At 30.7% G+C, this 16,401-nt stretch overlaps 2 protein-coding genes across 2 annotated transcripts in view; one reads left to right on the forward strand and one right to left on the reverse strand.

Moving 5' to 3' along the window:
- The window catches only part of LOC134696162 (zinc finger protein 330 homolog), a 310,551-nt gene that overhangs the window by 110,494 nt on the left and 183,656 nt on the right, over positions 1 to 16,401 (reverse strand). The gene's annotated exons all lie outside the window — the stretch shown is intronic.
- LOC134697179 (protocadherin-11 X-linked-like) lies at positions 923 to 14,780 on the forward strand. The gene is made up of 7 exons (XM_063559268.1): positions 923 to 1,139; positions 3,399 to 6,078; positions 10,076 to 10,216; positions 10,514 to 10,655; positions 12,844 to 13,190; positions 13,954 to 14,070; positions 14,561 to 14,780. Exons 2-5 carry the CDS (start codon positions 3,445 to 3,447, stop codon positions 13,161 to 13,163), a joined length of 3,237 nt encoding a protein of 1,078 aa, XP_063415338.1. The 5' UTR covers positions 923 to 1,139; positions 3,399 to 3,444; the 3' UTR covers positions 13,164 to 13,190; positions 13,954 to 14,070; positions 14,561 to 14,780.

A 16,401-nucleotide genomic window follows, 5' to 3' on the forward strand; every position in this document is an offset into this window, starting at 1 on the left:
GTTTCAGAAAAAGGGAGAAGGTTTGGGCCCATTAAAACGTTTAATCCCGCTGCAAATGTTTGCACCTGTCCTAAGTCAGGAATCTGATGTACAGTAGTTGTCGTTTGTTTATGTAATATATACGTGTTTCTCGTTTCTCGTTTTGTTTATATAGATTAGACCGTTGGTTTTCCCGTTTGAATGGTTTTACACTAGTAATTTTGGGGCCCTTTATAGCTTGTTGTTCGGTGTGAGCCAAGGCTCCGTGTTGAAGGCCGTACTTTAACCTATAATGGTTTAATTTTTAAATTGTTATTTGGATGGAGAGTTGTCTCATTGGCACTCACACCACATCTTCCTATATCTATTTTAGAATTTTTTTTCTTCATAAATATAGAATATTTAGGAAGAAATAAACACACTGCAATACATATGTAAACGTAAAAAAAAAAATCAGTCACAAACACACTGCTAAATCGTAAAGGTACCGTCATAATCCATAAATGAATTTACTGTATTGAAGCCATACATTTGCTTTAAAGCCATACCAGATCTACTGCTTTGTTACTTTGAAGTCTTTACATCTTTATGATCAAGAATATTGTTTACATATTTATTAATCTTTTAATTCTAATCCAAAAGATAACATATTTATATAATAATTAATGGATTATTATAATCACCAGAACACCTTTATTGCCCTTTAACCCTGCAACCAGGTTCATCTGGCCCCTTGCAATGCAGATCTAGAAACTAGATATGATTAATAATCAAAATACAAGTTATTTAGTTAATTGATTAATCTGATATATATCAGCAACGATTATAACATTAAATGAATTGATTGATTTTGACCAATGGGAGTGGTCAAGCTCAGTGCCCGCAGTCATGTTTTATTTACTCCATTCATGGAGGCAATTTAATCTGTATTTATAGAGAAATAAATTGAGACCCAGGACATGAAAACTGACAGTTGATTGTTTGAGGGGTACAAGTAAAGAATAGAATAGTTGTTTAAATATTGAAATAATTCTATAGGATACTGACACTTATTTCATTGTATGTTTTTGGAGTTTTTCACAAAAAGTGTAAAGAAATCTCAGCTAGATACCAAATATTGACTGTCATGATCATTACTCGCTTTCTATCAGTCTAAAAAGGTATGTTTTAATACTTTAATGTTGTGTAAATATCAAAGTAGATATTACTTCTTAAACTGTTTGAATTTGTAGCATTAAAATTGCAAGTGTTTGAAAACAATTTATATTCTTTTGAAAACTGAATGAAAAAAAGATACATATGCATTCACTATTACGGCAATAAGGGCTTCGTTTCGTTTATATCTATTTACAATATTTTTCAAAATCGTTTAAAAAAGTTTTATATAAATTGCAATAAAATGACAGTAATTGTTTTGTATGACAATAATGTTTGCCATAAACAAACGTCTTAAAGAAGGATTTTACAATTTCTTAAATTCACAATAATCTTTGAATTTCTACAAACAAGGTATTTTACAATTTAGTGTTATATATACAAAAATTTTCTATATCTGTAATTTTTAAGATAGGTAAACATGACAACTCATACGGAATTAAGATTAAACTGGGAAAATACCAGAAAGCACTTACAACCGTCAGTTTTTCTCTTACAAATTGACCAATACAGTTAGATTTTTGATCTAAGGAGTAGTGTTAGTCTCGATGTTTGGTCTATTAAGTGTTAAAATTGACTTTTATTTATAAAAACAAAGTGATTACTTTGTCGAGATAAAAATAAGAGCTTTTGCGACGATACAGTGAGCGAAGTTGTTATGTGAATGCTTTAGTCTCCTATAATGGACAGAATCCTTCTAACATGGATTAAACTACATTGCTTCTTATCCACCGACGCTGGTATGCATTGGAATATGGTACGTTGCTGTCCTTTACAACATAAAATATGGCGGTTCTCATCTTTGAAAGATTACCGGGATCTTAGAAAAATAAATTACCTATTAATGCACAATTTGATGGGTATTAAGATCGAATTGGACCAAAAGTGAAAGTCGTTTTATCTGTGTGATTGAAGCCTTATTGCCAGGTGTAAAACAAACCTTATCTGGTTCAGAGAAAGTTTAATCCATTCCGAAGCTTTGATATCCACAAACTCTGACAAATTGAATTTCATCTTTCACGTAAATCTTACGTTATCGGTAAGGATAAGTCCGCGTAAAGAAATTTGATTAAAAATTTCATGTGGTCTTCTAAATTTCAAAAGAAAGATTTATGAAAAACGGATGACACTGTTGGTTTTCCTTAATTATAGTGTCCTCAGAAATCCTCAATTTATCTTATCATTAAATATTGATCTCTTGGCTATGAATTTCAATAAATTCGATTTCCTGGGCGAATTTAGAAAGAAAACAAATAAATATCCACAAACATACTATCGCTAAATTTGTGTTTATTGTAGTCATACCTATAAAATTTTGTGTACACAAGTGTGACAGTAATAAATTTTATAAATAAAAAAAGACTGGAGACAAATCTTTCAAAATTTATCAAAAATATCTACAATGACTTGTAAATGAACTTAATATAATTTATCAATGCACCAAGCAACAATGTTTATACCGTTCCCTTTTATTGCAGTTACAAGCATATTTGAGCAACAAGTGTCCAATTACTTTACAGTTTATGTGAATATTTATTATTAAGAAAAAACGAAATAATCCTTTGATTTTTCAAAAGGCAATAATTGATCTTTATTAGAAATGTTTCCGAAATTTCTTTTTCTCAAGAAAAATATTTGTGTTTGTTCACCTTGTGATTTTATTAATAAAATCCGTTTTACCAGTCAATTTTACGATTCATCGGATTTTCTCAAGAAATATAAACTGAACTGTTGTCTATTGCTTTTAATTTTGCATCTCAACTTCAAAGTTACAGAAAGTGTTGAATTCGTTAAGTATATTGAACAGTTGATATTACTTCAATGCATCAATAAAGAAGTAAAATATAAATTAATCGGCTATTCAGATTTTAAATATCCCCAAATCTTCACTCAATATTTCCGCTAGCTATTTACACATGCAGAAGAACTACATTTATTTCAAATCATCTGCCTGATCGAGTCTGTCATTTTCCTAAATATATTACTTTTGATTGGTTGAAATTCAAGTAGGCGGGGCGAAGGTATGTAATCTCAGGTGTAAATACTGTATGTTAGTAGTCTCTTATAGTTTTTATATACGGTAAACAGATGTATTTGTATAAACTAGTGGAAGCAATATTATAATGCAGATGTACAGATCAAAAATAACTTGCGAAAAATTAGAAAGTGCTTGAAAGCAAAAGGCCAATGACATTCTAGCGACAAAACAGGAAATTATATTATTTTTTTTCGAAATATGATTTGACAATTCTGTAATTATTCAGTTTCAGGAAAAACCAAGGATTAAAGTGCTGAAGGAGAGAAAGAAAAATGGCTTCTGTTTCGGTATCTTTTTGTTTACTGGTGACATTTTTGTTTTGTGTGCAATGCCAAGATCTTTCTTACAATCTTCTAGAGGAACAAAATAAGGACACGTTTATTGGAGATGTAAAAACTGATGCCAATCTCAGTATTCCTACAAACGATGCCAGTGATGTGACATTTAGTTTTATCAAAACGGATAACAAGTATGAGGACTTATTCCATATCAACGAGAGACAAAGTTCTTTGTACACAGCCCAGAAACTTGATCGTGAGACCATCTGTCCATACCAGGCAGTCTGCATCCTTGGGTTAGAAGTCATAGCTAAAGGTACGAAAGTTAGTTTTTATCAGAAAATCAAAGTTTCGGTTCATCTTATCGATGTAAATGATCACAGTCCTACATTTTCAGTATCAAGTATCAGTAGTGATATTTCAGAAGGGGCTCTTGTCGGTACATCCATTCACATCTCTGATCAGGGTGCCGAGGACCAAGATTACGGCATATTGGGTGTACAGACCTACCGAATTGAAGATCCTACTGGAACCTCACCATTCAAAGTGAACTTCACAAAGAACGTTGATGGCACGACAAATGTCAAACTGATTTTAATCAAATCTCTAAATAGAGAGGACAAAAGTTTTTATAATTTAAGAATAATTGCTGAAGATGGAGGAACACCGAAAAAGTTTGGTTCAATACAAGTGACAATCACTGTTACAGATATCAATGATAACTCACCGACATTTTCACAAACTATGTACAACGTAACTATTAACGAAGATCATCAAGTTAACTCTTCATTTCTTAACGTTTCGGCTTCAGACTCAGATTTGGGAGTCAATGGTGAAGTGTTTTACGAACTTAGTCCAAGACAAGAGAAGAAAAATTTGGAACTATTTGATATTGATCAAAATACTGGAAATTTAAAAGTTGTGGCTTCTTTAATTTATGAGTCAAAGGAATATTATACTATTGTTGTAGAAGCAATTGATAGAGGTCAGCAAGCAAGAAAAACACAAGTTAATGTGTACCTCCACGTTAATGATGTTCATAATAATCCACCACAAATAAACATAAATCTCCTGTCAAACGCAGACTTTGCCGAAATTTCTGAGGATGCCAATCTTGACACGGCTGTCGCTCACATTACAGTATTTGACCCTGATAATGGCTTGAACGGAATAGTAGAATGTTCTTCATCTAGTGACGTGTTTAAACTACAAAGATTTGATGTACACGAATATAAAGTGGTTATCAAAAGTCCTCTAAACAGGGAGACTAAGCCAGAACATCAAGTTTTAGTAAGCTGTCATGACAAAGGTGTGCAAGCTATGACTTCGACAGCAGAATTTATAGTCAAAGTCTTAGATGAAAATGACAACATACCAAAGTTCACCCAGGATACTTATACAGTAAGCATACAAGAAAATAACAATAGAGGAACAACACTTTTGAAAGTGTCTGCCAACGACTTCGACTCTGGTAAAAATGCTGAACTGACATACAGTATGTCATCTGTGGCTAGGTACGAATTTCATATTGACTCATTGAGTGGTCAGATATCGGTCTTGTCAATTCTTGACCGCGAATCAACAGAGAAACTTACTTTCACAGTTTTTGCTACAGATGCTGGATCTCCCAATTTAACCGGAAGTGCTGAAGTTGTTGTCACAGTTTCGGATGATAATGATCAAGCTCCACAATTCATCGAAGCACACCCCGTCTTTTCCGTCCCTGAAAATTACGCAGCTTATACTTCTATTGGAATTATACAAGCTACGGATGGTGACGAAGGTGAAAACAAAAGACTGACTTTCAAACTAGTCCCGAATTATTCTGTACCGTTTATAGTTCAACCCAATGGTACTATTCAGACAACAGAACCATTGGACAGAGAAAATACAAGCACTTTCCATTTTCAAATAATGGTAGAAGATCACGGTAAAGTACCAAAAAGTAATATTACTGATATTACAGTTAATGTTCTTGATACAAATGACAATAAACCATTATTCAAATTCCCAAACGGAAATAATAATACAGTCAGCATATCATACCAAACACAGCAACACACAGTCATTGCAACCGTCTCAACAACTGATGCCGACGACGACACCAATGCACGTGTTACTTACTTTTTCAAAGAGAAAACATATTCAGGTATGTTTCAACTAAACAGTCTGTCTGGTCGTATAACTATCGTCAGACAATTATCAGTGCACGAGGCTGGACGGTATACCATAACTATAACAGCACAAGACGCCGGAACACCTCCAATGATCGCCGAACAAGTCATAAACTTTGTAATTACTACTCAGGAATTAGGTGGACTTACCGCTAATGACGACACTGAAGACGGCCGACAGTATTTCCTAATAGTAATTGCAATATCTTGTGTCACTGTTGTAATTGCGGTCGTAATAATTTTGACAATTTGTCTGATCAAACGAGCAGACCGACTCCGTCAGAAATTCTTAGATTCACATAAGGACGATACAGATGGAGATAGAGACACAAAGAAAAAAGTCAGTTTTTCCAACACTATGAACAATTTTGACCAGATACCAAACAGTTCAGTAGACGGTGATGACAATGGACGCTTGTATCCAGAACTTACCAGGAACACATTGCCAATTGAGGTGAGAAAGGATTTAGTTTTTCATTTACTTTTAAAATATAAAACAACTTTATTTAACATGAAACCATCAACATTTTTCTTTAGCTAAAGGCCCTTTTGTTTTGTATATGACCGTTGTCAACGTAATTATAGTATAGTCCATTACAAGACAAATGACCACAGCTGGATCCCTGCTATGTCAATTTACATTATTCAGCTTAGGCTAAGTCTAATGTTTATTGTATCCGGAACATTTCTTCTTGTTAGGATTTAACATCTTATTAACATTTTAAACTTGATTTATAGAGAAGATGCCATAGTCTTTTCTGTGGTCAAATAAACAAAATGGTCTATTCAATGAATAAAAATTCAATTAATCGGTATAAAGTTTGAATGAAACGTTGAAATTTGACACAAAAACTAATAAATTTCTCTCCATTCTCGTTTAAAGTTCGACACAAAAGCATGTGTATATCAAGAGTTTATAGAAATAATTAAGATGGACATTTTACATTCATTTTAGTGCTTTATACCCCTTTAATAGAGGAAAACTTTGAAATATATCCAAGTACAAATTTTATTTTATGTTATGTTGACCACAATCTAAAGCCAGAGGGTCAGATCACTGACTAAGCCGTGTCAAAAATAATCATTTTCGATCAGTGTGTGATCAGATATATATACCTTGATAAAGTAAGGTGAATTATACAAATGAAAGCGATTCTTAATCAATTTCACTTGACCTTTTATCTGTGTCCTTCGAATTTGTTTTTTCTTTTGACTTCTTGGTGTTTGATCTCCAGGCTGAATTTATACATTATTACACTCAGTCCGCTTTGAACTTGAAAATACTACTATTCAGTTAACAAGTAATATCAACTCCCTTTTATACTGTAAATTTTTTAAAACAAAATTGAGGAAAATTAATAAAAGGACACTTTTGGTGAATTATTCAAATGAAGCTCATTTCTAATAAAAACTGACTGATTGACAGTTAAGTGGTTACAAATCCGTTTAACAAGAAGAAGAGAAGTCTTTTACAGCTATTTCCACTTTTTGTTTTAATATCTACATAAGTTTAGTTATTGTATCATAATAATAACTCTTTAAGGATATACAGATTACTATTGGATAGTTTTGTCGTTTGGTTGCTGTCTCGTTGACATATACCTACATTACGTTTTTTTATTTATCAAATATTTGAATGTCAAATGAAACGGACACTGGTATTAAAGAATGTATCATAAACTAACTGACATTAATTAACCTGTGCATACCAATGGTAAACTGATACATCCACCCAACAAAAGTTTTATCACCTAATAACACAAATTGTAAGCAATTACAAATTTCTCTCAATAAATAGTATAATTGGATATTTTTAAATCCAGATATTGTCCAAGCAATACATATGGATAAAATAAATAAAAAATATATACCATGACTCATAGTAATTTTGAGCTAATTATTAAAGCGAACAATTTAACTATTATGTTTCCATTAATAGTGGAATAAAATGACTGTCAAAAGATAAAAGAAAGTTAGAATGGAATTGACATCTGTCAGGTTTTAATTAGTTTCATTTATTAAAGGTGTAAATAGCAATAAATTGGTCCTTAAATTTGTGTATTTGGGTCTTTCAATTGAATAAGGAGCAGTTCTAATGACCACCCCATGATCATCCATCCTTTCTCTTGACAAGATGCTGTGTAAGGGAAGTCTTCTTCAGTGTTGAACCCGGGGTGTAGTTTTCAATGTTCCTTTTCATACAGAAATGTTTAGTACCCTGAGTAGGCATCCCGAGCTTGGTTTTATTACAAATGGGATGTTGCACGCAATCTAACCATTTAATTTTCAGTCAAACGTAGTCTAAAACGAGTAGTTCTTTAACATGCTATTTTGTGGCAAATTTTTAAATTAAGCACTAATTATTTCCGTTCTAATGCATCTTTACGAGTGCGGATAGAAAACAACAACAAACACCTAAAAACTTATTACAAAATAGGAAATAGAATAAAATGTGTAATATTATAAAAAATATCATATTTAAAAGAAATGGGTTAACATAGCAAACAAGGCTTATGTTTTAAATTAAAATCGGCTTTTCATTTGCTAGGAAAACAAAAATCGAAAATTTGAAATCCTTGAATTCAGAAGTATATTAGATATATAAACTTCTACCAAAGTAGATTAATTTTAACCCTTAATGTTTGTGTAACCAGCTGAGTGGCAAAACTAAAAACAAATTTTATCTTATAAAAATATTTTGACTATATATATGGAAATTTAAAGTCATTTCCAAATGAAAATTTTAACTATTGCTTTTAAAATCATAATTTACTGCCATTTGTAGTAATAACATAAAAGATAATCCTCTGAAAGCACATTAAAATTCAGCGGAAATCGCTTAATATATGATTCATAAATAATACATAAAATGGTTACAAAAAGTTTATATTTTCTCAATTGTGCATATATTGATGTAAGATAAGATTGTAAAACTTTAAAACCTTTAATAACTTAAAAATGATGGACATTTTGCTCGCGGCTATGTTTGATATTAGATTCAGCGTGTAAAATTTAGTAGTGCATTACAATAAGATATAAAATGTAGAGAAACATCTTGTTCTACAAGATCATATCTTTTGGAATCAAAATTAGAAAAATAAAATATTACGTTTTTTATTTTTGAATACAATATAATTTGAAATTAACCACATGATTTCATATAGGTGACATCAGGTTTTAGGCGACACTTGCTATTTAAAAAAAAAGAATTTAAAAAAGAATACAAAGTTACAATTTGAATTGAGTTAAGCACAGTTTCGAATTTGTTTACATTTCCTTTATATTTCCATTTGTTAGTATAAAGGGACATCTTTATAAATTGTAACTTGTGAGGCCATTTCAACAACACGTTTAAACTGATGGTGTTTCTTTATTTGTTAGATAACCTTTTTGAAACCAAATATTATCTTCTATCTGTCGCTATAATATTTAAAACAAAACATCTCATCCGGGACACTACAGTGACTAAAACAACAGCTTGTAATCGGTAAAAAAATCTTAAAACATTCTTAAAGCCAACTTTGATGAGAACCTAAGTGTTCATTTAAATAATCTGGGACAAGAAGAAATGTTTCACAATTACATTAAAAATCAACAAATAGTGTTTATAAACACACAATACTTCTTTGTCAACAACTAATAACAAGATGTGTACTGATATCCGAGCCACGATATATTTTAAAATTTAAATTATCATTTTAAACCGTTACATTTTACAATTCTTTTGCAATTCATTATAATTCTTTAAAAAATATTTTGAGATAAGACAATATTTTATTATCAGGTGTGAAACAGGTAGTATTCTCACCTTTTCATCAAGTTATCAACCTTAGATGCAATGATATGCAATTCGTTCTCTGAACCACATTTTATAAACAAAGCAAAACACTAGATAAGAAAAAGACCACGGAAACTATATCTTGACTTGGAGTAGTTTTATTCATCATCCCTTTTAGAGGTTAAACAAGTCGTGTATTTAAGGTCTATAACAGTTTGTAAAGACAAATTATTTTATGAGTCAAAATATCTGGGGTTGCATGTTTGTGATTTTGACGATTTGAAGTTGACACGAGATGATATCATTTTGATAAAGTTGATTTAAATTTCTATTTAAGTGGATTATTATCAGTGATAATATAGGATTTATCGAGTTAGACATATGTCAAAATATTTCATACTATATTCTGTTGGTATATTAAAAATTGTACGTGTTCAAGTCGGTTCAACCACGAATCAGTCCACCTACAGAAACCTTTCATAAGACCAAACCATGGAAGTATTATTTTGACTTTCATTTTACAATAAACAAAAAGATAATAAATATAAATAATAAAAATATTTAAAGGGCACTCCCATCTTTTGCAATTTCAAATTTTATAAAATACTTAAAATTTTTAAATGAAAAAATATAAAAATAATCAAAATGTAAAATGTGACTTTATTTATTCCAGTCGTCACTGAGTTTGTATCCAGCAATAGATCTCCATGGTAACCAGTTAATTGATAGAAACAAGAACCAGTTATCATCTCTACAGCTTCAGCAACAGCTACTGGAAACACAACACAAGAATAGGAAACCTATCAATATACTGGTAAATAACTTTTATATTCTGTAGTCTGTATTTTGTTGTCCGATGACTAAATATTATCTTAGGCAAGAGGCAACTATATATTAGCGAGAGTCAACTATTATTATATTAACGAGATAAAATGACGAAGTTGTTTCCGTTCGACCATCAACAATGAGCGAAACTCAAACAGCATGTAACACTTAACAATTCATCTTAAATAACAGACTAAATAATTGGCACTTTTCAAGTAAAACTGCAAAGAAGTGTAAAAGAATTTAATCAATTTTATTGATTAAAATAAATTATTTGTTTTTACAGTCAAAAGCAAATTTAAAGAAAGTTGATGGTGACGATAACAGCGACTTGTCAGCAGAAGTAACTACCAGTGACAGTGGACGGGGAACCAGTGAACATGAGGATCTCAATACCAGTACTGTGCTATCTTATTCCACGGATTTCGGTAAGTTTCGTATGTCTGTTTGTAATTTGCTCTTGTTGGTTATAAATACCGGTTCCTTTTAGTAATTTACAAGTTGTATTATCAATCATGGATGTACTTGAGGAACGTTTCTATATTAACTTACTTATATAAATTGTCGCTCAGAGCAAAGTGTAAGGGAAGCTAAAGACATGTTTAAGTTGGAATACACGAGAAACAGTGTAACAAGGATGTTTAAATACAACAGAAGTAGTGTTAAAAGATTATAAAAGAAGCATTTCATTTGGATGTAAAGTTACATCACAAATATTCTGAAATTAAAAGGGTTGTACCAGAAATGTCAAAAATCTTTTTATTTGAAAAAAATGCTAACGTGTTGAAATGTTCTCTATTTAAAAAAAAAGGGTTGTTATCTCGTTAATATTTATCTTATAGTTTATTTTTATTCACACTAAAAATTACAGTCGGACCTTGAAACAATGACTTACATTACATTTATAATAAATATTTGTTTAAGATACAAGTGTGATACACGGTTCACTACAAATATTTTGGTAGATACACGACCTCATGACCGTCCAATGTCATAATTTATCAAAAATATGATGGCTTAGGGGTATCAGTGTAATAATAGATGGACATAAATTATATAACATATATATCATTGGTCATTATGGATAAAATCAGAACTAAATTATGTTGTACAGCCAGTCATTATATGCACATTGACATTTATGATTTATGCTTCTGTTCGACAAATATTTTAAGCCTTAAACTGTTTCAACTATAAAATATTTTTGATTTACGTAGTTTAGTATCTGTGGGGTTTACAAAGACAATAAAAAAATAAAATATAAACAAAATATAATGTGAAAGATTTTTTTGCCACTTATACAATAGACTTTCAATAAATGAGCGACTAATAAAGTAAAATTATTGTCACAAATTTGTTTACAATTTTTTACAAATTTGTAAGAAATAAAGATGTGGAACTATACCAAAATATATAAAATTCTTCCAACAATAAATGTTTGCTCCTGTTAAGAATTTGAAATATTTCTTAATCGTGTTTACAATTATTCCCACATTATGGGTATTTTAATGTATCGGGTACGACGAGACCACAGCAAATTAATTATGAAATCTAAACCTAGCAGCTGGGTGTCTAGGATAGGAACAATCTAGCCACGGCATATTGATGGATCGGTTACAACCAATAACATGATGGATGTCTCTATACCGCCACTGTCTTCCTTAATCACACATTTTCTGTCAAAATATACAAGTACATGTATGACTTAATCATAATATTTTGATGAAATTTTCTTTCCGAAATGAACTAGTATAATATCGATTTTAAATGATACATTCATAATATATTTTGGGGAGTGTTGTTTCGTAGTTTTGTCTTTTTTACTCACGATGTTCTGTATTTGTCTTTCTTCGACTTATGGTTTTAATGTTCTATTTGGTATCTTCCAACTAGTCTTAAGTTTGTAAAGTAATTTTTTAATTAAAAACTTTTATTAAAGCTTGTAATATCCCACATCTTCGATTGGTAAAATAACGATTTAAAAAACAAACTATTATTTGTTGAAGGTGTGTTTTTGATTTTTTCTCCTTTGCTCGATTAATAAATGGGTACTTACGATGACACTATAAAATTTTGTTGAATAATCATTTGGGAAAATAGTTTTTTTTATCATTTAAAAAGTGACTGAGAAAAATTCCCACAAAATTGATGAAAAGACATTCTATGAATCATTTTATTGTTATAAATAAAAAAAATCAAACAACAGGAACGGACATTTCGCATCTTGTTAAAATATCTACTGCTAAGGGTTACCATTGAATTCTAGTATTTCATATATTGGACCAACACATTAGAAAACAATATAGTGAGACGGAAATATGAGTGGACAACAAAATGGTACATTAAAAATCGTTTTAACACTATAGATTAGAGAGATCGGATTTGTCAATATTGTCACCAGGATTGTCTTACAGTTTCAGGTTTCTGTGGTATACCTGTGGATAATAAAATAAACAATATATACCTTCAAATATTTAAATCTGAAAGAAATGAATCTTTTGATGTTGTCAGTAATGCAGTGAATGACTAGCAACACCTGTTATTTCCAATTTTATTATCTTGTTTTTCATTGTATTTTTCTGTTGATTAATTTCTTTTTATGTTAATTATTTACAGAACAATTGAAGCAAAATCAACACAGAAATTTCTCGCCATTTTACCAATCCAGCCCACGTGGTCGAGAACAGGCCATCTGCACAACAACGAACTGTTCAAATTTTTACCAACAACCAAATTTCAAAAATCTGACTATGTCGTCTGACAACTTTTTTAATTATGAAAATAGTGCAAAAGGAATATATCCGAAAGGAATTTCTCGGAATACTTCTATGACTAGTGGTCACGACGACAGTACTACGACATCTGGAAGTTACGTCATAGATGACGATGATGAATATGTAGATATGGTTCGGCCTAGTAGACAATGCATTGTATGATAAAGTCCTTGGCGGGAGGAAACGAAGGTAAATATTTTTTCTATCTTTTAAATTCAACTTGACAGAGATAGAGAGCAAAGCATGGTGTGTTTGTTAGTGACCGCTATGATACTTTATAAAAGGAGACCAACTAATAATATGAGGCAGGCATAACCTGTAAATGGGGACGAAGTCTGTATGCATTATTTTTTGTAACTTTAATATTTGTTAAAAAAATAAAACGGAAATACCGTAACGTTTCCGATTTTGGTTCTGTTGTTAGGGATTTTAGTTGTGACGTTATTTAAATTATGACGTCATATGCAATGTAAACAAAGAAACGCTTTCATCAGGTAACGTTTTTTCATATCAAATAATTATTTAAAAAAATGAAAATTGGTATTGCGTTCCCTCCTTTTTATACTAGACTGATAAATATATATTTTACTCAAAGATTCATAACGAGACCGGAAAAAGGAAGTATATTGTAGATTTCTGCGCCGGTCCGGGATTTCAAAACATGACATAAAAAAAAGTTAACGATTTTGAGTTCATTAGTACAATGAAAAATTCGGGAAATTTTCCCGATTTTTTTTTTTATTGAATTTTCTACAGTAATTGGGGACTTCGTCCCCATTCTAATAATCAGCAATAAAGATATATTTTGAACTTGTTTAACTTTTAAAAATATTAGTAATTGTATGTGTGGAAAGTAAAAGCAACAATGCAAAGGAATATAAGCTCATCTAAACAAGCATCAGCTAATACGTTTTACATTCTTATACTTAAATTTAATGGTTTTTTTTTGCAGTACCAGCTTCAGATGCCTCCGAACTAATAGTGCTATAACCAAAATATAATACGTCGACGTCATGAATGGAAACGAGACTGTTTCAACTTTTAGTCGAGATAAAACTGAAGAAAGCTGGTAGGTTAATTTCTATATTCAATATTTTATACGAAAGCGTATTATTAAATGCACCACAGAAGTTTATAATGTTTAAAATGTATTATTTATGTTTTAAAAGTTTCCAAATTCTGCTATGACCAATTTAAAAAAAAAAGTAACACAGGAAAATTTACGTGCCATTGACTATTATCACTTTGCCAAAAACAGTTTTTGTATTTTGTTCCATATTTGTCTTTTGAATCGTAATAACATTTATTTTTTACCTAAGTAATGCAAAAGAAGCATATGATGTGATTGGTAATTTTGAGAACTTACTAAACATGATCTCGACAATGAATTTATTTACTACTACAACTGACAAACAGAACTTTTAAGATATTCAATACAAACATATCACAGAAGCTTTATTTGTATTTTACATTGATTTTTTCTACATGAAATGACAATTTTATCTTTGGTCTATGGTTTTCATATAAAATCTTATTTTTTATTGCTTTTTTCATTTTAGATTTTTAATCAGAAAGACAAAGGATGGAACAGCTGAAGAAACAGATCATGTTTAAAGCTTTGTATAAAACTTGTCGAACGTGGATTGAAAAGACATTTTTTATTTGTGAAAATTTTTGTGCCAAATATGTTAGTGCAATATGAAATAATATATGTGTTCTTAATCGAAATATATCATAATAGTCCCAAATGAATATTGGTTTATTTATATATATATATATATATATATATATGAATATTTATGACGAACCATGTCAATTTTGATATGTACATGTTTTTACTGATGAAATCAGTACAGAATTAAAAGATATAATTGTTTTCTCGTGTTCAGTTTCTATTTCCTTACAATACAACATTTACATGTAGTAACATACTGATATTTACAAGCAACTGTGATTAGTTGGTTACTTACATACATATAAGAAAAAATACACACATATAACATTTTTATATGTAACATTCACAAAAGATGACTGTTCAAAATTGTCACAACTTCTTCCAGTAGAGGCTAATTTTTGGACTATTTTTAAGTATTTTACGCCCATCTTTCTTTTTTATTTGACTCGAAATTTGCAGGCAGGTTTTTATAAACATGTATACAGATATTCATTTACTTTTAAATGAAAGGGCGAAAGATACCAGAGGGACATTCAAACTCATAAATGTTAATGATGTGTGAATTAAGTTTATACAATGGTTTATTGATAGATTGTTGGCTGCTTAATGTCCAGTAGCAAATATTTTATTCATGTTCGTTATAAAAGAAGGAGATTTGGTATGATTGCAAATAATGTAAGAAAGAAGATGTGGTATGAACCAACGACAACCACGGAGCTACAGGCTCCTGACTTTGCACAGGCATAAAAAAATGTCGGGGTTAAACATGTTTGTAAACGCTCAACCCTCCCTAACCTGTGACAGAGGTCTTATAGTACAACATATTAATCTCTTGAAAAAAAGGCATAACTCTTCAGATTGATATACAGAGAAATAAAACTAAGTAAAACACTCGAGTGAACGTGGACGCGTCCTTGTACAATACAAAAACAAAACAGAAGTAAAGACATGAGTTATTGACAGATAATTCAAAGAAAATTACAACTGATGAAAAAAAACGGTTTTAAAAACAGAACGGAACAGTAAAACATTGATGTAAAGTGCAAGTTGCTCTACATTTTTCCAACAACCGATATAGTGCTCCATATTGTGAGTGTTCGCTCACCTCTTTGTAAATAAAAAGGTTCTTCACACTGAAAACTTATAACCTAGAAATACCGAAATAACTGGGGGAATACTAAGTTGTTCGATAATGGCACATCAGCAGTTTTTATAAAAAAAAATGGCACCCATCACATTGCGTATAACAAGTTCATAGTGGTGATAGTTTTCACTTTCTGCAAGTATGTTTGTATTGCTGTTTTACAAATAAACAGTTCTTTAAAAAAAGTAAGGAATCCGTCTGTTTAACGAATAAGGAAAAACAAATCTGAAATCGTGTTGTGTGTTGTGAAATCTTCAACAAATACCGTCTTGGGTTGATTGAATTAAACTAAAAAATATGATTTACAATAACTATTTTAATAGTTTAAAAACAATTGCATATTACAGAAAAAAAGTGGCAAACCAAGCGTATAATACAGCACATGCTAATACAGCTATATTTTTATCAGGAAAACTAATGACGTCTATAAAATGAAACAGCTTTTCAATGCGATTTATGTAAAGATCAAACGAAACAAATTGTTGCATCTGATTGATCTACAAACTACAAACGAATCTGACACCAGACTCGGACTTCTCTTGAACTGAATTTTAATGTGCGTATTGTTATGCGTTTACTTT

This window comes from Mytilus trossulus, chromosome 14, assembly GCF_036588685.1.
Source record: "Mytilus trossulus isolate FHL-02 chromosome 14, PNRI_Mtr1.1.1.hap1, whole genome shotgun sequence".
Taxonomy (NCBI): domain Eukaryota; kingdom Metazoa; phylum Mollusca; class Bivalvia; order Mytilida; family Mytilidae; genus Mytilus; species Mytilus trossulus.

What these genes read in the sequence shown, in the direction of transcription:
- LOC134697179 (XM_063559268.1), top strand. Translation starts at nt 3,445, where the DNA reads ATGGCTTCTGTTTCGGTATCTTTTTGTTTACTGGTGACATTTTTGTTT. An exon ending in GGAAACCTATCAATATACTG is followed by an intron (nt 10,217 to 10,513) that starts GTAAATAACTTT and finishes TTGTTTTTACAG; the next exon opens with TCAAAAGCAAATTTAAAGAA. An exon ending in ATCTTATTCCACGGATTTCG is followed by an intron (nt 10,656 to 12,843) that starts GTAAGTTTCGTA and finishes AATTATTTACAG; the next exon opens with AACAATTGAAGCAAAATCAA.